General features: G+C 38.0%; 1 protein-coding gene across 9 annotated transcripts in view; it reads left to right on the top strand.

The window, feature by feature from the left end:
• Positions 1-22,563, top strand: part of TCF12 (transcription factor 12) — a 173,917-nt gene that overhangs the window by 57,677 nt on the left and 93,677 nt on the right. For all 9 annotated transcript variants that reach the window (XM_056345683.1, XM_056345689.1, XM_056345688.1 and 6 more), the window contains exon 6: positions 6,010-6,112. In XM_056345683.1, the coding sequence (XP_056201658.1) occupies positions 6,010-6,112 (103 nt within the window). The remainder of the gene's footprint in view (positions 1-6,009; positions 6,113-22,563) is intronic.

Below are 22,563 nucleotides of genomic sequence, written 5' to 3'. Positions count from 1 at the left end.
TAACTAAATTTAGTGCAGGTGATCCTCAAGGCAAAAAGGAAGAGTACTCTTCCCTGGATTTATTTTTAGTTTACCTTAATTTTTGCAAGGTTCTTCCTGACCTGTGCGTTCAGTAGACCCAGACAGGGTTTGGTTCTGTAGTCTTTCCTTTAGGCCATTGACAAATAGGTAGGTTCAATAACTGAAAATACTCTTTTCAAAACAAAATGATTGTTTATTTCTGGAAACATACATGATCACATAATCCATAATATTTTAAATTAGATAGAACACCTTGGTGTGGCTGTTGCTCAGAGCCTCTTGTCTAATCTGAAGTCCGTGACGTTCCCCGTCAGTCAGCCTCTCTGGGTCTGTCCGTCTGTCTTTCGCTGTCTCTGCGTCTCGCTTTCTCTCCCACTTCCCCCTCCTTGTGTTTTTTCCCCTCTCGTCTTTAGAACTCTCAGGTTAGTTTGGGGTGGCAGATAATCCAAAATAAAGTGAATTCCAGCAGTAGATTCACTGTCATTCATTTATACATTAGTCATTTAGACGACTTTTGCCTGATCTGTATGATCATAGCCAAATTTAGCTTAGAAGGGAGCTGAGTATTCCTGAGTTTTAAACAATTAATATTTGTTAGTTAAGGTGACCCAAACTATAAAACTCAAGGAATCGGAAGCAGCATTCATTAAATTTAATCTTTCGGTCTGTAGCCATGTCAAACTACGAAGTCAACCATTCATTTTAGTGGAATTTTAATGACTTAAGTTTAAAGGCGATAATTGAGCTATATTTTAAGTGGCTAACATGCAAATACGCATGTATTGATCTGGCAGCTTGGTTATGAGCCACAACTGGGTCTAATTTTGCTCTATTGCCAGGGACTTGTGTAGGAGACAGCTTGGGGATAAGAGAGGAGGCATAAAGGTAACAAACCTGTTTTTTCTACTTTAGTGGACTTGAACAAATAAACTGCTGAGGAGTAGTTAACTGTACAGTGTCTCCTTCAGTTCTCAAATTTTACCCTGAAGTGGAACTAGGATGTTGTGCTTATTTAAAAATCAAAACCAAAAAATCCACCACTTGAGTTAGGGTCAGGAGTACAGTTTTGCTTACGCATGGACAAATCTTGGTGTGATTTCAGAAAATGATTACTAAGGGACAATAGTTCTGTTTTTGAAGTGGAAGCAAAAAGGGAGAGGATGAATCCTACAGAAGCCATAGAACCAGTGCAGTGAAAAGGGGTAGGAACAGTGAGCTGGGGAGACTTCTTAGCTTGTTCTTAGGTGAGTTCTGTGACTGACTTAAACCAAAACGTCAGAACATTAATGGTCACTGAAAGACATTGAATGTTAGGAGGCAAAATACCATTTTATTTTGTAAAATGAGGCATTGACTCATTGTGTCAGGCCTTCTCTTAGGGTTTCGTAGGATAAACATGCCTACTAAGGAGTGTGTTTTCTCTGTTGGTCCCCCCCCCCCCCCCCCCTTTCCTCTTCCAGGTCTTATAGACTAATACATTCTGTACAATAAATTTCAGGTGTCCTGTATGCAACTACTTATGGTTTTGTGAATAATCTCAGAGTTTTAATTGGTTTGGCTGTGTTAACATACCTGTGCACAGGAAATCTTCCTGATACAGGTAAAGCCTAAATCACCTGGACACTTGGGGCATCTTACCCAGAAGAGGTAGAAATGAAAACTATTGCAGCTGTTGTTTGTTTGTTTGTTTTTTATATTGATGGACTTAATTTATTGGAATGCTTAGAGAACATCACTCTAATTCAATTAAATACCTGAAAAATGAATAAAATGTTAGAGCATTCAATGTTGAGAGTGCCTTCACTGCTCAGTTAAATTGCAGCACTGATTAGTAGAGTTTTTCAGCTCCGTTTTGTGATAGGTACTGTAAGTAGACAACACTTGTTGCTTTTCCATGTAGATGTATTTGACTATCTTTCTGATCACAAAGATGCAGTGAGACTGAAAATCCAGGGAAAGGCCTGTTGCAAAATGGGCAGTGGCAATGTTACAAAATGCTGGAAGGGAACAGCTAGCCCCCATTAGACTTTATTGTGGCTATAACAATATAGGAAGAAAAGTTTTGCTTGCCTTCGGGAAGGCTAAAGCTTGCATTTGTAGTAGCTATGTAAGAGGTTGGAACCAACAAGATGGTTTTCTGTTTATAGCTATGGCAGCTAACCATGTTCAAAACCAGTTTTCTTTCTGTAAACAGAAAAATGCCCTGAGCTATCTGCAGTTGCTTCAGAATAGGGTGCTCAAACAGGCAAAAAATATATTGTCCAGTAACTCCTGTTTTGCAGACTTTTTGCCAGTTGCTAAATACTCAGACAGTGCCCTCGGCATGCTAATCCACTGGTGTGTTTGCTGGGGAGCAAAGGTGGCAGAAACGGGGATGTGTGCTCAGCATGGGGTGTCTCCTTCCAGCCTTTCTGTGTCAGACCTGCCTCGCAGGTAACAGTAGGTAGCAATCCTCCCAAGGGCTTTGGAAGCCCACTTGTAGTCTGAAGAATGACATCCCCAGCCTGTTCCAGTAGAGTCAGCTCAGGGTATGTATCCTTGAAGAGTTCTTCCCAAAAGTTCTTCCCAAAAATTAGCTTTTGGCCTAATTAATTAGCTCCTGCGTCTGCTTGGAGCCTGTATCAATCTTGCTATGATGGAGTGAGTTCCCTTTTGGATAGTAGTCTTCAAAACTGCTGTAAACTGGAATTTCCTTCCTTTCTCAGAAAGAAGGAATGAAATTTGACAGTATATATTATTGGGTCTTCTTTAAAACATAAATTTGACAGGGGTCTGTAATAGAAATTTATCCCCACTTCCACCTTTTTTGCTTTTGTGAGGAGGGCTAAGTTCAGATGCCAGGTGATAGTATTTTCTTTGTCACTCACAGGTGGGATGTACATTTTAATAAACTGCTATCCTTTATTGGTGGTGTAGACAGACTTTCCAAGGCTCTCGACTGCATTCTGTAAGCTGTAAACATATGTTGTCAATTTGCGCTATCGTATTTCTTAAATACATTTTTAAGCCTTGATTGTATGACTAGAAGCTTCCAGTAGCTTTTCAGAAGCTATTGGAAGCTTGTAAAGATTTTCATCTATGATTGATTACAACCCCTCCTGGTAGACATTTATGCTGTTTATTGTGTAAGTTAACAATACAGATGTAAAAGCAAGGAATGGTATCAGGGATGCAATTTTATTTGAAGTACAGCTTAAAAGTGAAGAATGCTCTGAAATAACTTTGTGTAATTTAAATGATTGTCCTTAGAGCTCTTCTGATTTTGCTTAATTTGCTTTTGTGAAGTGCAAAAAAAGTTTGTTAAAACTGCATGTGTTTCTAGTTACTTCGTATTCATTTAGTGTGAGTTACATGTGGGAATGGCCTGGGGTTTCTAATCCCAAACAAAACTCTGCTGTTTGAGTTAATAATCCATAATTCATTACTAAAATTCGGAATAACTGGTGTCAAGGATGGTGGACGATTTAAGACCTCTTTACGTAGGTCTGCTGTAGATGGAGGCTGAGAGAGGTTAGGCTTTGCACAAGTGTAAATTCTATAATGCGTGACAAAGGAAGAAATGCCTGACAGAATCAATTTTAGTTAGGAATTGGAGTATAGAAAAAACCCCCAATTCTCTCTGAAGTGTTTGCATATGCCCTAGCACATTTCCCCTGTAGAGTAAACGGTCTGTTTTCTATGGCTTCAGTGTTGCGGAGGATTTCTTGGAGCATTTTTCAGATGAAGTAGTTGATTTGTCTAGTGGTGTAGAAACATAACTTTGATGCTGTGGTAATTGGATGTGAGTGCATTCTGGGAAACTGGGAGGGTATATGACAAGAACATGATGTAAAGGATTATTTGAAGGAATTCTGGTAGTAGAAGGGAGAACATTCCTTGCTGTGTAACCTACTGACAGAGTTCTACAGTTCGTCTATTTTGAGGGGGGATGTGTGATATTAACTTGGGGAGAAGTGGTATTACTCCTGTGCATTAGGTAGATTGTGTTGCATGATGTGTAACTGTGTATGAAATCAGTCTTACTCCTGTTATATTTTCAGTATATATATATTTATTTACTTTGTAAATTAAGATCGCTTGAACGTTTCAGTTTCTGGGGCTCACCTAGACATCACTTTCTGAATGTCTGAGATGGATTCTGGTTTATCACTGATAACATCCTTCCGAGTTTTTTTTTCTTTAAAAATTAAAATATAGTTGAAGTATTGTTTTAGGAAAAAAGGCTTGAAAATAAATAAATTTTATTTTCCCACCACAATAAAGAGTGCAAGCAGAGCACCTAGTAGGAACCCACCTACTTAAAAGCTTTACTTTTTTTGGTCCTAGTTTTGCAAATTTTTTGTTTCTTTATTCAGCAGACTTAATTTCTTTTTTGTTTCATTTCAGCATAAAAATAAACCACATGTGGTGACCTTAGCTAGGAGCCACTCCATTTCCTCGGCAGCTGCTGCTACATGCTGCTTGTCTGACAGACGGGGCTAGGTCATGGTTACCAGAGGACACCCTTGTGGTCATAACCAAGTTGTAAATGTCACTAAGACTGTTTCTGAATGCCTATCACATGTGTATCGCCGATTCTTAAGTAGATAAAGTCAGCCAAAGATTCATTTGGGAGTTGGGACTCCCAGAAGATTACTTTTAAAGCAGAATAGCAGCCAGAGTTGTGACACGCATCCATAAGCAGCGGTAGGGATCTGACAGTTATTTACCCCTCAGTTACTAGCCCTCTGGTAGAACTGACAGCACGCCTGCAAAGATAGTGAGGCCTGTTTCAGCCCCATTAATGCTGTCTTGAACGTGAGCCTGCAGTCTGAAAAAAAATGATAAATGTTCAGTGATTGATGATTTTATAGTCCCAGGGCACTTCGGATGGTTTCTGGTAGCTGTGAACAATTTCCCCCCCCACCCCCACCCCCCCCCTTAATTAGGCCTGAGCTTTTGATTTCTCTCTACCAGACTTACAGAAGGAAATAAGAGGGAATTGTAAGATAAAGTTTACAAAGTGTTTTTCAAAACTTTGGCTACAAAGGAGGTGCAGTTTTGAGTGCCAGGTCTGTCATGTTTTGGTACAGAATAAGTGATTCAGTGCACATCTGATCAGTCTGATTGATAAATATCGTATTACCACCTTTATATGGAAAAGCTGAAGGCGTTCTGAAAGGTACAAAAGAGAATTTTAAGTAATTGGGTTAATCAAATAATATTGTGCATCCTAGGGCTTCTGTGTTTTCTGTCTCTCAATACCTTTGAATTTGAAAAACTTTCAACAAGCCAGTGTTTCCTGGCTGGGTAAGGGTCATTTCAAGGCCTGCTAAGTTGGCTGTACTAATGCTAGAAAAGTGCAAAACAGTATTTCAGTTTGAGTGCTTGTTTGCAAATCGGATGCCAGAGTTGTTTGTTTAATCATCGTTTGGAAGTAAACCTTTTGTCAGCGAGCTGTGCTGTTCAGTAATGTGATAGTGTCAAAATGCCTGTTAATCTGTACATTAATAGCAGGCTGCAAGGGGAAATGGAATTTCTTCTTCTCGTTTGCACTAACATTTTTCCTAATGTCAGTGACTCTTCCTGTCCCTTTTACTGTGTTGTTATTAATGCAAACAGAAACCTTAAGGGGAAAAGAAAACCACAACGCAAAAAACAGTTGCAAGTTCTTCAGACGAATTTTACACTCTGTGGTTAGTGACTTAACACTAAGAGGATTAAAATATCAAAATATCTCACTATTATTCAACTTTTAGAAATATTGTCCATGAGGACACAGATTATTAAGAAATTATGTGGTTCCTTTTTGATGGGGGAGAAATAAAAGAAGGGAAGAAAGTAAAATGTGGGCAGGGAGTAATTTCTGTCAGATAGACCTGAAAGCCAACTTTTGTGATTAATGACCAATTGTGACTCTGCACATTTAATTAGGAAAGTGTCATTACACTCAATTAGCAGGGCTGCCAAATAATCTGTTTAATACTCTGGTCTTTTTTTTTTCTCTAGGGTTTTGCAGACAGTCCTCATTACAGTGATCACTTGAATGACAGTCGATTAGGGCCCCATGAAGGATTGTCCCCGACACCTTTCATGAACTCAAATCTGATGGGTAAGTAGGTAATTCTTTACGAGTATCCCCCCAAAGCCTCTTCGGTCAGAAAGAGACATTTTTCATTCCCTTGTCTAGGCCTGACATGTCAAGCATCTGGAAGTTGCTCTGTTTCTCATAGTAACACTGACTTTCCTATTGAAATTTTTTAATGTTGGGTGATTTCCTCATAAAGGCTCTTGTCCAGGACTTTTGAGAAGAAGGAACCACCTAGATTTTTCTCAATTTGATCTTGGGAACTGATACATTTTGTTTCAATTTTTACATTTCTCTTGTAAATTCTAAATTATTTTAAAGTGAATTTTCCTTAAGTTTTGCTGAGAAGACATCTACAGCAATTTTAAACTTGTGTATTTAAAAAAAAATACTTTTTTTCTTAACACTATCAGTTCCTGAACTACCTGACAATTTACTACAGGCATTTCTTCAGATAATAATTTGAGGGCTTGCCTCTTAATTTGCTAATTTCTTTGATACTTGTGGTATTAGAAGTGTTGTCACTTCTAAGAAACAAATGCAAACTCTTGTTTTGCTGGGCAGATACTGTTATTGTTTCCAGGCCTGCAGGTGTCCAACGTTTGCTGCTTTTGAAACTGGAAAAAAACCAAGCAAAATGTGTATTAGGTTGTGGGCTTAGGTATTAAAAGCTTTTTCTTTATTGTCTGCACTTTTGTGTTACCTAAAACACATTAATCTATTGATGGCATTGTTTGAAACTCGTCTCCCTGTTCCAGTTTGGAGCATTAAAATGTTGATTTCAGAATATTTATTGTTTGGCAATACATGGTCTCAGGAAAAAATAAATTTTTTTTCTGTCTTAAAATTTCGGATGACTCTGTTCTGAATTTGTACATTTGACATTGTTTCACTTACATGTCTTGTAGACATGACCTATTTTGTGATCTCAGTATTGTCCTTTTAAGACACAGCCATGGTAATCTAAGTGGATTACCTAAATCCAAATCCTGGTGGTCTGCAATTTCTTTTGGAAATCTTTCTACTTTGCTCAGTCTTTGTTTACTACTTCAGTTTTCTCTGAAATGGAGGCAGACAAAGCACAGCTACTGCTGAAAACAGAATTTTGTTTAAACCTTCATATATGAACCTGAAAAAATGTAATACTAAAATGACTGTCCCTGTAGTGTTTGTTTACAGAGAGTACGAGTCAGCTGGTAAATGGTACTTGTATCTGAGGACAGTAAAGCGTGTAGTTTCCTTTAGTTATTTTGATAAAGCAGAATAGAGCTTCCTCCCAATACCATTGCAAGTATGTTCTCTCCTTTTTGTAAATACAGGAGACTAAAAATGCAAGTTACTTCAATTGTTTTGTCAGTATTTTGATCAGTAGCACATACAGAATGGCTTTAGGCTTTGTAGCTGATACTGGCTGTATTTTACAGAAATACATGATGTTTTTTAAAAATTGGTATTACCAAAGGCAAACTACTTGTTCATGGTTTTATATTGAGCCATCCAATTTATTTACAATATATGCCTTAAAATATATGAAGAAAATAATTGGTGCAACTGTATTTTCTTAGTTTTTCATTTTTATTGAAGAGATGTCTAGATGATTCTGTTAGACATAATAGAATTACTTCGTTAATACAGATTTGAGAAGAATCCTCTATTGAGATTGTTTTCTAAAGAATTAATTAATTGCAAGATGTACGTGAGTCAGCCACTTACCCAAAGTAGCTGTGAACTGAAATAGTATTGTAATGCTTTATGGCTAACAGTTCTTAAGGATTTTATTTTGCTGAAGCAGTGGTACTTAATTTCCTTCTATATGCAGCAAAGAATTATAGAAGGCTTTCAGCATGTATAAGAAATGTACATCTCAAAACTTTAAAAGTATGCTTTTAAAAGTATTCCACCTGTGGTTTTTTGCTTGTCATAAGAAAAAATTGTTTTAATTTTACTTATGTTGTAGTATAGCATACAGCTTCGTATATCATACTTTTGCGTCATGAATTTTTGCAGATTATTTTAAGTTAGTGCTGGAAGTTTGGAGAGAGGAATGATAAAAGCTACATAAAAACATTGAGTAGTAGTTTTCTATCAGTACCACTATCTGTGCCTATGGGTTTTTGTTTATTGTTGAAAAGGAAAATGAGGTTTCTTCTTAAGTCATTAGACCAAAAAAAAGTTACACATTTTTTGTAGATATCAAATTGTAGGCATGTCCCCATAAACAGAATGAAAACATTCATTTTATAAGTTTCTGTAGATGATATTTAATGCATTGATTGATCAGTCTGATCTTCAGGGGTTCAAAGGAGAGGGAGGCTAAGAATATGAACTTGATGAGCTTATAGGAAAGATCTCACTAGGCTGATAGGAGCGATGGAGCATCTGGGGTTCCACGCTGAAGATCTGAGAGGTGCATCCCTTCCCAGCATTTTATTGTGAGTGAAATACATCTCTGAAATAGTTAAAAAGTACTTAAAAAAATAAAAAAGAGCAACAACATATTGCACCATTGCTGTCAACACTTAAAAGCACCATTAAAAGAAAGAATTGTGTGTCAAGGGTATGTTGTTATTTTGTGTATTGTGCTCAGCCGTAAGCATATTTGCCTGAAGAGATAGTGGATTATAAAGTGCCACTGTCTTTCATGATGGAGCTCTCAAACATTTTAATGATCTTGTACGTTGCAAAAGAGAAAAATTTTGTCTAACAAGAGTTGATAATGATTCAATAATGAACAATTTGCCACAGAAAGATGCATTTCCATATTCATTTAGATATTTTTTTGAAGTGTTTTGCAGAGGAAGTAAAGCTATTATGTTGGATTGGTTAGTGTTCTTCACTAATGAATTCCAGAATTATCCTGTTGATTTGTTAGTATAAAAAAAGACGGGCCGTTGCTTGTATTTTAAGTAAAACCACTGAATCCTCTTGGCACCAGCATAGTCTGTTGGTATCCATAGAGATATGTAGAAAAATCAGGCTAAGATATATTGGTGGTATTGTAACTCCATTTAGACTTGATAATCTTTGCTTATTCAACACTTTCTGTTTTAATTACATTCTAGAAAACTATTCACAGGATATGAGATTCTTTTCTCTGTAATTATGCTGCTTTTTAGTGCTCTGCACTTGCAAGTAGAGGTCAGTTTTTGCTAGGACTCTTCAAGCATGTGGTATTGTGTCTTCTGTTGTGCTGTTCCCTGGACTTTGTTCTACTGAGCTTTTCCACTGCTGCTTACCAGGAAGAAAGCAAGCAGATCTTTCTTGAATATAGCCTAAAGGGGTTTTTTGTTGGTCCATCTTGAAAATTTGAAGTGGGTGACTTAATTTATTTTGGTGTCTGTCTTTCCACAAGAGGCAGAAAGGATAAAGGCAAGGCTCTTGCGCTCAATGTTCATCATCTGTGTACTGCCCAAGCTTATACATGATAAAAAGTAATTTAAAAAATTTAGTCAATAGTGAGTGAAAACATGGCAGTTGAACATAAGCTTGCCATGTTACAGTCGATCCCTGGAGTAGAGAGAGAGATATCATTCTTCCAAGTTTACTTTCAAGTATACTTCCTTATTTTCTCATTGTTTCTTTAACTAGTTGCTTTACAGTTTAATTGGGTTAAATCGTAGAGCTCTGAATGTTCCTGAGGTAGCCACAGGATTTGAAGACCTGTCAACCAAGGTAACTGGAAACTGTCAGAATCAGAAACTCTGAATGTGTGGGAATGGAGGATTTTAGGTAATTTGCATCTTTTTAAGGGGGCTTGTAAGAAAGATGTGGACAGACTTTTTAGTAGAGGGGACAAGGGGTAATAGTTTTTAACTAAAAAAGGTGAGATTTAATTAGATATTGGGAAGAAATTCTTCACTGTGAGGGTGGTGAGGCACTGGCCCAGGCTGCCCAGAGCAGCTGTGGGTGCCCCATCCCTGGCAGTGCCCAAGGCCAGGCTGGATGGGGCTGGAGGCAGGCCTGGGCTGATGGGAGGGGTCCCTGCCCGTGGCAGGGGAGGCAGGGGGGTTGGAACTAGGTGATCTTTAAGGTCTCTTCCAACCCAAACGTTTTGATGATTCCTGACCTCACCTGCTCAGTAACTCCAGTAGACCAACTGCAGCGTTGTGGTTACTGGTTTGTTTCACATCATCTGTTGATGTTGTAGCACTCACCTCTGTTAGTATCCTAGTGAGGTGGTGACTATGCTCCTCTTCCTAACAAACCAACTTCTGCTTCATGCTAGGTATGGCCATGATGTTTTCTTATGGCCAGCATTAAGAGTACAGGGACCTGACAATGCAGGGAAGTCAGGACACATATCAGTCAGTATTTACAAGGGAAAGAGTAGACGCTTGTTAGAGTAGAGCTATAAATTATTCGAAGTGTTAATCAAAATATAGTTTCTTGTACTCTATTTATACTGTGAATATGAATGGTAAGCCTGATTCTTGCCCTGACTGAAAAAAATAGGCGAAAGCAGAGTAATACATTTTGGGGTTTTTTTGCAGTGTGGCTTCCTTTAATGTTGGTAGTACTTGACGTGCTTCAATCACTTGGGTGGTTTGTCATCAGGCTTTGCAAGACAGGGTTTGCAAGTAGATTACATATATATATACACATACCATTTATTTTACCCTCTGTTAGTGCTTAACTGTCTTGCACTGGTGTAGCAAGTGGTTAATAGGTATGTGCTGGGTAGAAACTGCCGTGTGAAGTCAAGGGCGTCAGGAACGGAGAGATGCTCGAAGCCTAATTCCATGAATTTTCAAAGGTAGCCTTTTGAGTTGCTGTGAAACTGAAGATTCATTTGGTGGATCAATCATAGAAGTAAGCGATCAATATCTGGATTAGGGTACCTTCTAATTTTAGAGTTACTGTTCACTTAATTGATTTGATTGCCTGATTGTGTAGGTTTGTAAGAATGGCTGTGCTTCTGCCAGTGCATCTTGCAAACTAGTGAAATTACTACGTAATTTTTGTTGTAGTATCTATTGTTTGACTAGTAAGTTAAGCACACCAGTTGGCTTGGATAGAGTGGTAAGAGTTTTTAAAGATGAACATTGGGGCATTTTTTGAAGCAACATGGTAAATAGCTGAAGCCTCTCTGTAAGCTTTCCAGTGTTGATATTGTTATCAAACAGGTGACACAAGCCTTTTAAATCATAATTTGGGAAGGGTTATTCTTGGTAAAAGGAGAGGCTTTTGAACTTAAAAATACAATTTAAAAAAGGCATGCATCTGAATTATTTCTCAGTTAAGAATCTTAACTAATCTTCATGAAAACTGCTAGTTTTCTTCTTCAGTAGCCCTTCAGTAAGAGTTTTCGAATCAAAGAAGTAGAGCTTATTAAATGATCTTATGATGGTGGAGGCAATAGTAGGAAGTAAGCAAGGGTAAGTAGTTATGAATGTGGCAAATATTATGAATGATGCCATTATAGTTTTTACTAGGAATCTTGTTTTAATTACCTTTAGTAAGGGAGAGGGCAGATGCAAGTAGTGAGTTGGCAGAGCTTGTGTTTGTCCAAAATAATAGTCGTTACTAATTTAACACACGGAATAAAATAGACATCACAATGGAAATGATCTCCAGAGACATGAGTAATTGCAAGATTGATCTGAAAGAACTTATATGCAGTTACATTGGTATTAACTTGGAGAATGGTGGGGACAGAATATTTTGTATCTTTCAGAGAATTCATTAGGAAGACAGAGAAGAATGTTAAAATAAGAAAATGACAAAATAGAGGTACAACAAAGATTATGACAAGTGCTTCAGTTTATCTCATTTTACAGGAGCAGGGCAGTAAGTTGAAGGAAAATTGTAAAAGGATAACTAATAAGCTTCCCATAGTGCATGATTGTGTCAAATATTATTGTAGGTTAAGACTTCAGAAAAACTTTTCTGAGCATAAAAGATGCAAGTCTGAATCATCCACAGTTATGATACTTAGGGGTACCGGTCTCCTCCTAAGACAGGGGTCCAGCACAATCCATAGATTGTAAACTTCCCATGCTGGAAAAGTTCCTTGAAATTCACTTTACAGTAACTGGCATCATGCAGTTTCACAGCATTATGCTTACATTTTATTGAATTGCTTATCGTTTTGATTATTAAAGCTAAAAAGATCAAGACACTGACTCATCTGTATGTAATACATCATGGCTACTTTTCCCAAAGTGAGTGTTGAGATTCCTTCATCCCAGTGAAGTTTCATGTTTTGTTGTTTCAGGTAGGCTTATGTTTCTTTTTTTAAAAAAATATTTTTTTCCAAATCATTGCATATAATAAATCTGGCAAATGGAAGACATACATTTAAATTTCCTTCTGAGAATGTTTGTTTTCCTTTTGGGGCGTGTCGCTGTGCTTAATTGCTAGATTGACGCTGTTTATATAAAATATTATAGATTCGCTAAAATCCTGATGTGAAGTTTGTAGTATTTTGGGGTTTTAATGAAAATTTCAAACCCAGAGTAATGTGTTCAGTTAAGTTTTAATGATTTCTTCCTGTTTTCCAGATAATTATGTGTATCACTTGCTTCATATACGCACACCTAAAATATCCGTAAATAAATGGAGGTCCTTTTTTTTTTTTTAAATTTATTTTTGTTTTGTTTTAAATGCTAGCAATCCTTTTGTCCTGGGGTGTTTCTGCGTGTGGCTGTGTCCTGGCTGTGGTGTGGTGTATTGAGCAGAGGCAGGCTCTTCTTAGCGGTATCTGTAAAACCTCAGGGCTGTCGATCGGTAGCATGAAGCTTTCTGGAGTCATGATGTTTTGTGTCTGTTGGTACAGTTTCTGATTTCTGGCCCCCCCCCCCCCCCCCCCCCAGGTATTACAATAAATAAATTCCACTCACACCAAAGAATTGCTCTCATCTGCTCTTCATTTTCCTTTTGTGAAAGCTAATGGGTTTCTGGGAAATTAAATTACACAGTCATTTAGTGAAAGCGCTAAGTGCAGGGCATTTTTACCCTTGGGTTTTTGCTCACAAGAGTGTGTGTTAAGCTTGGTTTTCCCTTCTGTTTACAGTAATATTTCAAATGGCTTTCCTAACATTTCTTTAAATACAGTAATACCTCAAGGCTCGCTACAAATGCGGGGGGGGGGGGGGGGGGGGGGGGCGGCAGCGGGCTTGTGTCCTTTGTGTAATGTTATGCTGTAGCAGGTGTCTGCTTGTGCTCTCTCCCCCTTGAGACCTCCATCCTCTGGCTAGCCAGCAGCTGCGGAGGGGCGCTGACAGCCCTCCTCAGGTGGTGCTCAGGTGCGGGTCTGCCAGGTAGGTGCAGGGCCGCAGCTGCCCGCTGGCAGGGGGCTCACCGGGGTGAGGAGCGGGGCAGCCTTCCTCTTGCCCTGTCGGCCATCCACCAGTATGCTGGAGCACTGAGGCAGCTCGTTGGTAACGAGCCTGGGTAGCATTGTGCAACTTCAGATGATTTTCATCATCTCGGAGTTGTTCTCAAACTTAGTCTGCAGCGCTGCAGTTCGAGGAAAGAAAAGTTTCCTTTCTGGCAAGTAAGAAAGTGAAGACATGTTTCCCTGAAAATCCGTCATGCTGTGTGATTGCACATTGTACAAGGAAGAGCTGCTAGTAACCTTCTCACTGGATGCTCCAGTGCGCAGGTACCATCCCGTAAGTGGGGCTGGTGGCCCACAGGCAGGAGCGTTGCCTTGCGCTGTGCTAAGGGGAGAACAAACAGGACCCAGTGTTCATTGTGTGGAGGAAGATGAAAACTTGCCTGCTACAAAAAGGTCTCGCGCTTAAACCTAGAGTTTTTTGTCGTACTAAGTGCTTCTGAATTGCCAGTCCGGGGATTTAAATGTTGCGAGTCTGCGGCTTTTGAATTTGGGAATATTTTACTTCTGATAAAATTTGTTCTGCAAAGCTTGTTTTTTGGTTAATGCACTCTGATATGTTTGAGCGTTGATTTATTCACAGTGTATTCTGCCTTTGAAAAGGGGCATAAATAGTAATCTGATGAAATTTTTAAGTCTTGCGCTTCCTCATTGTTATAACATGTCAGTTTAGCTGCTGTAGGGTATGTTTATCTGTTACAAGGCTCATCAGTGCATGAAATGCTGAAAGGCATATTTCTCTCCTGTGGTTCCTGCCATCCCTGGGCACTTGTAGATGCGTTCCAGTGGATGGGATCAGCTGGGTGAAGCTGTAGGATTTTAAATTTCAGTCTGTCTGAAGGCGCCAAGCTTCTTTCCAGGGGAGAAGGGAGGAGGAGGTGAATCTCTCCCATACTGGTGATGTAACTTCCCCATGAGGCAGTTGCTCAGGGATCTACATAATAACTATTATCCTGTTCAAATAGGAGACTGTAGAAAGCTCACTGGTGATTAAAAGATAATTTTGTAATTTTTCATGGCTTGTCTTTGTTTTGCAATAAAGATGTTTGCTTATCGCCAGGTGCATAAAAAATCATTTATTTAATCTCTATTTAATTCCATTTATTTTTTTTTTTCATTCTTGCGTGCATGTAACTGTAGCCTGTCAGTTGCTAGCAGTCCAGTTTTTAATAAATGCAGCAGCCTGTATCTAGTGATTAAATTCTGAACTGATCAACCAAAATGTTCTAACTAGGCTGCTCATGCCAAAACAAGTGGCTTTTGTGATTTGGGGCATTATAGTATTTGCATTAATATGATTTGAAGTTGTTAATAGTTTTCTTTAGAGATTGGGTTTTAGTGAGTCAAATGTTTGTTGCTGCTGGAAACCCGACTTTGTTTAGAAACACAGACACCTCAGAGGGGAAAGTAAGCCAGATGACATTGAATGAGCAAGCCTATAAAAGATGTAGTTTTATTTTTTAGGTGATGAAGGTGTTGGACCTCTAATACTATTGGTTTTGTGAGTTGCCTGAGTGGCCGCTACAGCTTCCCTAGAGTTTTAAGGTGTAGTGTGTAGGTGTGCAATACTTCAGATATATAGTGGATTAATGGAACAAGTATCGTCAAAAGAAAACAATATTTTTTTTAAATTGAATTTGAAAATAAAGTCTGGACGCTTTCACTTCATTCCAGTATTGCACTGAAGTTTTGTTTCTGAAAAGTAGGTGAAAGATTCTCATGCAACAGAAATGTGCCGAAGACTGGAGAATTGCGACTTGCTCTTATTAAGCGATGGTAGTATCTTACTTTATTTGCAAGGCTTTCTTGGTTGCTGCCCTTTTTATGCTTTTCTGAAGGCTAACAGTACTGTGGCTTTCAGATGGGCGTTCAGCTTCTGTCACTAACGCATATATGTACGTTGGGAAGTCAGCTGAAAATTCTGAGGAGTTATTTCTTAGGCATCCGGATGGAGGGTCACTTTAAGAAACAGAAACCTTGTTATCCTTATGTGTAGAAGTTTTGCCAGGGTGGCATTTGGTGGAGGGAGGGTGCTGTTTGACTGGTGTTTTTTTGGAAGACACTCACTGGGGTGTCGCGTCTGAAGATGAAATGAGAGAGTTGATAGGTCATTTTATGTGATGTGTTATGTACGGGATTAAAGAAACTGGCAGTATTTGGGATTACTGCTACTGATTCCTTTAAAGAAAGCAATTGCCTTAAGTTCAGTGGTGAAATAAAAAAGGGTTCATTGAAATGGGAATGGGGAAGAAGCACAGTAGTTAATAGTGAAATAAGTTGAGGCTCATTTTATGGTTTTATCCTAAAACTGCTGAGGTCTGGCCATGAGCCTTTGAGGTAGCTAGGAACCAAGCGCACCAAAATATGTAATGTGTAAATGTAAAATGTGTAAATTCAATTTGGGATTGCCCAGACCACATGCAAAATCAGTACTATTGTCACAATGTCTGTAACGAAATTTTAGTTTACTTGCCAGCGTGATAGGAACCTCTACTATAAGCCTGGCACTTTAGGCACGAATGCAACACAAATAAGGCATCTTGCAATTTCTTCCTCTTATACAATGGGACATAGAAAGCAGAAGTCTTGAGACTAATGTGTGACTTGTTAGCAGTCTTGGAAGCTTCAGGGGTGATCCCTGGGGTCTGCACTGAGTACCTAAGTGCATCGCTGTATCATAAATAAATTCATATCAAGTTTAAAAAAAAAAAGGTCTGTAAGAAAGGAAAGAGTGTACTTGTAGACTTTATCAGGGTACTGCAGTTTTAGGTACATTTTCTGCATCATAGGAGCAAAGTGAATTTTGCCTTACTATTTTGCTGTGTTAAATAACACTTCCATTTCTGACTGGATTAATTTCTTTCTAATGACATTTATTTGTTTCACATACTGCTAGTTCATTACAAGCTGTCACCTCAGACTTAATGTATTTATATATTTATTTGGAATCTTGAGGTACTTCCCAACTTAAACTGCAGTCTGATTGACCTGCTTGAATAGAGATTTACAAAAATTAATTCCTTACAGCACTGTATTTCTTAAATATGCCTTAACTATTTTACAAGTTGCATGGCCTTGTGAAATGTAGTGAATCTTCTGACTGGGTCACCCTAACTTCAGGGGAGTCTACAGAAGGTCATATGTGTGTTGTACGTATGGCATTTAGCACACCTTAATATTCTACTTATCAGTCAAAAAAGTTTTTTTTTTATATATTTACAAGTTTTTTTTCTTTAAATTTAGAGGTGATTTTGTTTCCATGTAGATGTGTTGCATTATTATACAGCTTCAAGTTTGAAAGATACTGAAATTTGTACCGCTGTGCAAGATCAGCAACTGAGCTCTGACTTATTTTCCAGGATACAATTCTGTTTGTAGTTAGAGAAGTGTCATCCTTTCACCTGATGTGAATTAAATCTTTCTTCTCAATGACAGGTGATGTGGTATTTTTTTTCAGCAACACTATGTTCTGTGGTGAAAGATCTTCTAATATATTTTGCCATTGCTGAAACAATTTTTCTTTACATCTTCTGGGATTGATATTTTTAAGCTTAAGATAAATGTCACTAACATTGCTGGTGTTTAAAATATTACTTTATAAATAACGAAGCTGAGAAATCAAAGTACCATTTTTTTCAGGTGTCTGAATCTATCCATTTTCTGGGTACTTTGAGGTGAACTACGAGAGCACAATCTGAAATCACTTGTTCATGCAATGCTCAGTTACCTTGCACCGCTACGTTGTTCTTGCCCAGTATGCTGGGGGTCTTGGAGGTTATTTTGTTTTGTTTGATTACTGTGAGTGGTGGGAGGAGGAGTGATGATTGGCTTGTCTTTCTGGTGCTTGGCTGCGTTTCCTTTAATTTTTTTTGTTCACTCCTTTTATTCATCAATGACAATTTATAAACAGTACATGTTTCACAATGATTTCAGCCTTGAGTGCCAAACAACTGTATGATTTTGTTCCTTTGTTTGACAGCTATCTGGCACTAAGCCCTATGCACAATTACATTGAATATTTTTGTCCAGTATATGTGTATATTTCTTATTTAATTTATATTTTTACTGTTACATTAGGAATGTATCTTCCTAGAAATGTAGTTCAAAAGGTACATCGTTTAAAAAAACCAAACAACTTTGTAAAGCTGTTGAATGAAATATAAACCTCTTTCTTTCTTCAGTATTTTTTTTTTGGGGGTGGGGGGCGGGGGGGCAGGTGAAGGAAGAGGGGTCAGAAGAGGAATACTGCTGGGGTTTGTTAGTTCAGTGGCACAGTTGCAGACTATGAAGAGGAATATGGCTTGCTGGCATAAGGAAAAAGCCTATGTGTTTCTCCAGTTGGTAACCATTTTATGTAGGATAGTTTGCATACGTATACACAATAAACAGCGGGCTGCCAGCAAGATAATTTAGAACTGAGTAAAGGTAAAGAACGATTTTTTTTTAAATATAGAGGATTTTCTGTGTTGATTTCTCTCGTTTTACCTACATAGCAGAAAATGTGGAACACAAATGTCTTGATCTCCAGGTACTGGCTTTAGCTGGCTCTGTCGTGCTTGGTGGACACTGCAGTACGAAGGAGGCAAGCTTCCCTGTTGATCATGTTCCTCCGAGTTTCTGTTTTGGGTGCCTCCCCCTCTTCCCTCAGCATAGATACAGTTTGGTCTCATAATAGAGACATAGTGCAAATGCCAGTAAACCAGTGTGAAATAAAACACCAAATTGAAAGGCAGTGATTCATCAGGAGAAAATGTTACCCAGGCCCTAGTAATTTTTTTTCATTTTTTAACCTGTGCTTTTAAGCGTCATTATTCCCCTGATAATCAACCTCAACACTGCTATTGAACTGAATACTATGTTTTTAAAATTGGCACTGCCCTTCTATCTGATCTCTGCTATTTTCTTGGTGATACATTTATGTTGCTTTCTTCTTTGTTAATGCAACACAAATAGTGTGTCATTGGTCCAGTTCATTTCCTTCAAAAATTGCTAAAAAATCAGAGGTAGAAAATAATGTAAACTTTAATTTCCACTAGAACTGGCAAGAGGATTATCTGTCCTCAAATCTATAGAGTATAATTTTACTGTAGTTTTACTGGGCGGTTAAACTTGTATTTTTGTCCCTTGAATGCACCCATCTGGATCAGTCCACTGTTCCACCTGAGCACTTCCATCAGGCTCACACTCATCTGCACCCTGGGATTTTTCCTGTCTTTACCTGGCTTGTCTGTCTTCCTTGGTCTGTTGACTTTTTTTTTTTTGGACTGTTTTAAGAAAGGCCGTTTTTTCTGGGTTTGTGCAGATGTGTTGCTCTTTGTAGGTATATTTTCTTCTAATTTCCTTTGACTTAAAGGTAAAGAAAATAAGTTTTGCATCTGATTACACTCTGTTGTTGCTTATAGCATGGTACTTAGTTGGCTGTAACACATGACCGTTGAAATTTGGAGCGTATCATTCTTCGCATTAGCTCTGGGGTTTTGTGGTTCTTTCTCTGTGCACCTGTTACTGGCCAGTGCTATTAGTGGGATACCATGGTAGAGGCGTCTTTATTCCAGTGTGGGTCTTTTTGCTTGTTTGTGAGACATTTGTACATTCAAAACTCCTATCTTCTAAGTGGCCTTTAAGTGCAGATCCTGACCAGGGGTGCTGTAGGGCACAGTATTGTCCTGCACAGGACAGATTACTCTGCACTCTATTTGGAAGATCAAACCTGTTTGTTCTCCTATTGCGGTGGAGGTGTAGCAATGCATTCTCTAATTCTCTGTTAGAAGAGCTAGAAGTTATGGTGAATAGACAAGAGGATAATTAAAGCCATTATGGGAAAATATGTTTTAAAGTGGGAAAAATAATCATTTATTGATGGCCAACTTCTAAATAAGCCTGCAAGGCTATGGCTTGCTTACGTTGGAGGAAGGATTATGAGCCAGATGTTAAAACATCCTTTGTTTAGACTCTGAAGGAGTGAGGTTGGAATGCAAAATTAGTAAAATCTTGCCTGTTTCTATGTTAGGCCAAAAGCATAGGTTCAGACAAGCTGAAGGGGGACTTCATAGTTTTCCACTACAAGACGCAAATTCATATACGCAATTTTTTAGTAGCCAGTATTCTGTTATTTAAAACATGAACTTTTTTTACTGAAGCTTCTAAGATGTGCATGGATGCTTTTCAGAACGCTTGATCCCTTATAGCATGTACCATGCTGCTCCAGGCAAGAATCTTTAGATGTCACAGTCATCTTGCCACACATGATGAATCACTTTGCCTAAAGATTTTCTGCCCACAAAGCCTCTGGGGTGGCTCTGTCTCCCTAAGGATGTTCTGTTTGACTAGCCATCTGAGCTTACTCTGCTGTGACCAGTTCAGAAAGTACTAAATCCAAACTTTTTCACAGTTTATTTCTGCTTGTAAATAACAGAAGGGGTCATACCATATACATACATATGCAGAGAATGCTGCTGATCAGAATCAGAAATAAGGCACAAAAAGAACTAATTGGGCTTTAAAAGGACAGTATCACTTTAAATGTGTTTTGTTTTGAGTGGTTTTTTTATTTAATTTTTTACAAGAGGCATGTCAGGTGCTTGTAAATGCAGAATAGCAGAATACAGTGTTTTCCTGCGTCTTTTTCCTTCTTTTTTTTTTTTTTTTTTTAAACTGCTAATAAAACAATGTGTGTAATGAGTGTCATAGTTTTCCTGATTGTCTCTCTTTGGGTACATACTTTGGTTGTATTGGCCTGTAAGACAGGATAGTGGCAGCTGGTAATAAAACCTGAAGTGTCAAGGTATCTGGTCAACTGCCTCCTTTCAGTGGTCCTTAAATTTGCTATGGGGAGCCTTGAGGACCTCCCTAAGAAGAACATATTTTAAAATATCTTAAGTTTTTAGGATTGAATACAATTCTGCTTTTTAAATGGTTTAAAATTTGTAGCAGGTAAACTTGAATTCATATCCAGTTGTTCAGTTTTCAAATTCAGTTGTCTAAAATGATATGCATTGGCCATTTTGTTGTGGCAAGATGCATCTTCCCCACTTTTGCAAATTCATAGAAGTGTATGTCAACAATAAGACATAGAAGTGCCAAACCAGCAAGTACATTTTATTCCTCGCTTTTTTTTTGTTGTTGTTTCCCCCCCCCCCCCCCACCTTAATTACTTCCATCTTTACCCTTCCTGCCTTTCTGCTTTTGACTGCCTTTGTGATAACGTGTGTTCCTGTGTTCTCCCCTTCCTATCTGTAGTCTGTTCAAGGTCTGCTGTCGTAAGGAGGCGGCATGGCCCTTCGCTTTCTCTACTCCCCCCTCCACTGAGAAAACCCACCTGTTCTTCCCAAGCAGACTTTTGCAGTGATTTAAAAAGGGGGTGGCAATGTCACTGTGAATTGCTGGGTGGCCCTAGTTCATCTTTTGCATTTGTACAGAGAGCCATGTTTTCTGATGTGCTGCCTTTCTCCTCCCTGTCCCTTTTCAAGTATTTGCTCACATCAGTATCGTGTGGATTGCTGCTCATCTATCTTCTGTTTTGGAAGACAAAGCTAAATAATTTTTTTTCCACAGATTTCCCTTTTTTTCCCTTAAGGATATTGCTTTTCTTTTTTTTTTTTTTCAAGAGTAACTATCCCATCTTGCAGATATTTTGATTATCAAGAACAGCCTTTAAATATAAAATAGCTCTAAGCAGTGTAGGCATTTTCTCTGTTGTAACTTTAAAATCCTTCTTTTTGTTGAGAATGTAAGTTATTAACTCCTTAGGAACCAACTCAGTACCTACTGTAAAAACAAAACCCAGAACAGTCCTCATTCCTTTTAAAAAAAAAAATTAAAAAAAAACCAAACCGCAACTCTGCCTCAGTGGAATTCCAGCTCCTCTTTGCAATGAGACTTTTACTGATAGAAGAAAAATTCTTGGTCCTTTTCCTGATTATTTTTTTTCATTAAAAATCTTGGGTTTGTTAGCTTTTTTTTACATATACAATTTTGACAGCTACTGGAAATTTTGAAATATATTCAGTCTGTGTCATGTTGAAAAAAATGTATGGGAACGAAAGTTTTATTTAATACCTGAAAGTCTAGCGTGATTAGTTATAAAAATACTTATTTGGAAGTCAAAGCCAGTTATGCCTGCCCAAGTTCTAATATTTCTTTTTTATAATGAATCCAGCTGTGAAGCCTGAATGGAAGTCAGACAGCTTGATGCTAACAGCTGATTGTAAGGAATCCAGTTAGGCAAAACGTAAATTGAATAGTTCTTGTTGACTCTGGATAAAGCTGAGTAACGTCAGTATAGATGATTAGATAAAAGGGACCAGTCAGGCAGTAGCTTGTATCTGAACTTTAAAGCATTCAATTTAGCTGGGTTTGTACGTTTCTGTAGTAGTTAAAGAACATTCTTAGTAGCGTTAGAGATTTTCTTTGGATTTGAATGCATTTACTAAAGGAAGTATATCCCTAATTTTAGTTACGTTTTCAGTTTGCAGTTTTATTTGTTGAATTCTGTAAAGTTTTTTTAACATTGAGCAAATGCATGTCCTTTGCTTGTTAGGGTAACATTGACTGTCTCATTTAACCATTTTTACTCAAGAATCACAAAACCCTTTCAGCCTTGGCTATCAACTGTCCTAAGTTCCCACACATTTTTACCTCTGTTTATTGTAAATACTAATTTTGCTGTATTTGTGAACTTGTGAGTGCTTCTTGCAGAAATCCATTTCAGGTTAACCTTGTAATGAGTTACCATTGCGTTGACATGATGAGTTGGTTTTTTTTTGTCACTGTTTTGTTCGTTAACTTCTAGATCCCTCCTTCCAAACAGTGGTGCTTGTCTTAATTTTTAGTGAATGAATAAATCAATGCTACTTCTTACAAGATAAATTTCACTAATTTATGCACTATATACTTGTGAATTACATATAATGTTTTACTGATGACTTTGCTTCTATATATTTTAGGGGTAAGAATTGTTGTATAAGCAAATTTTCACTGGCATTCTTTCTGAAGGACATCTCAGGACTTATGTATCATTTTGTTTATGAATTAAAATTCATGTTACTGTTGTCACGACTCCTTCACTGACTTGAACAAACTGATTAAAATATCTTACTGTTGATGCCCTTATAGCCTATATAATTTATGTAACAATTGG

Source organism: Falco biarmicus, chromosome 7, assembly GCF_023638135.1.
Source record: "Falco biarmicus isolate bFalBia1 chromosome 7, bFalBia1.pri, whole genome shotgun sequence".
Classification (NCBI taxonomy): Eukaryota; Metazoa; Chordata; class Aves; order Falconiformes; family Falconidae; genus Falco; species Falco biarmicus.
Note: the sequence above shows the minus strand (reverse complement) of the source record. Positions and strands in the feature narration are given on the sequence as shown.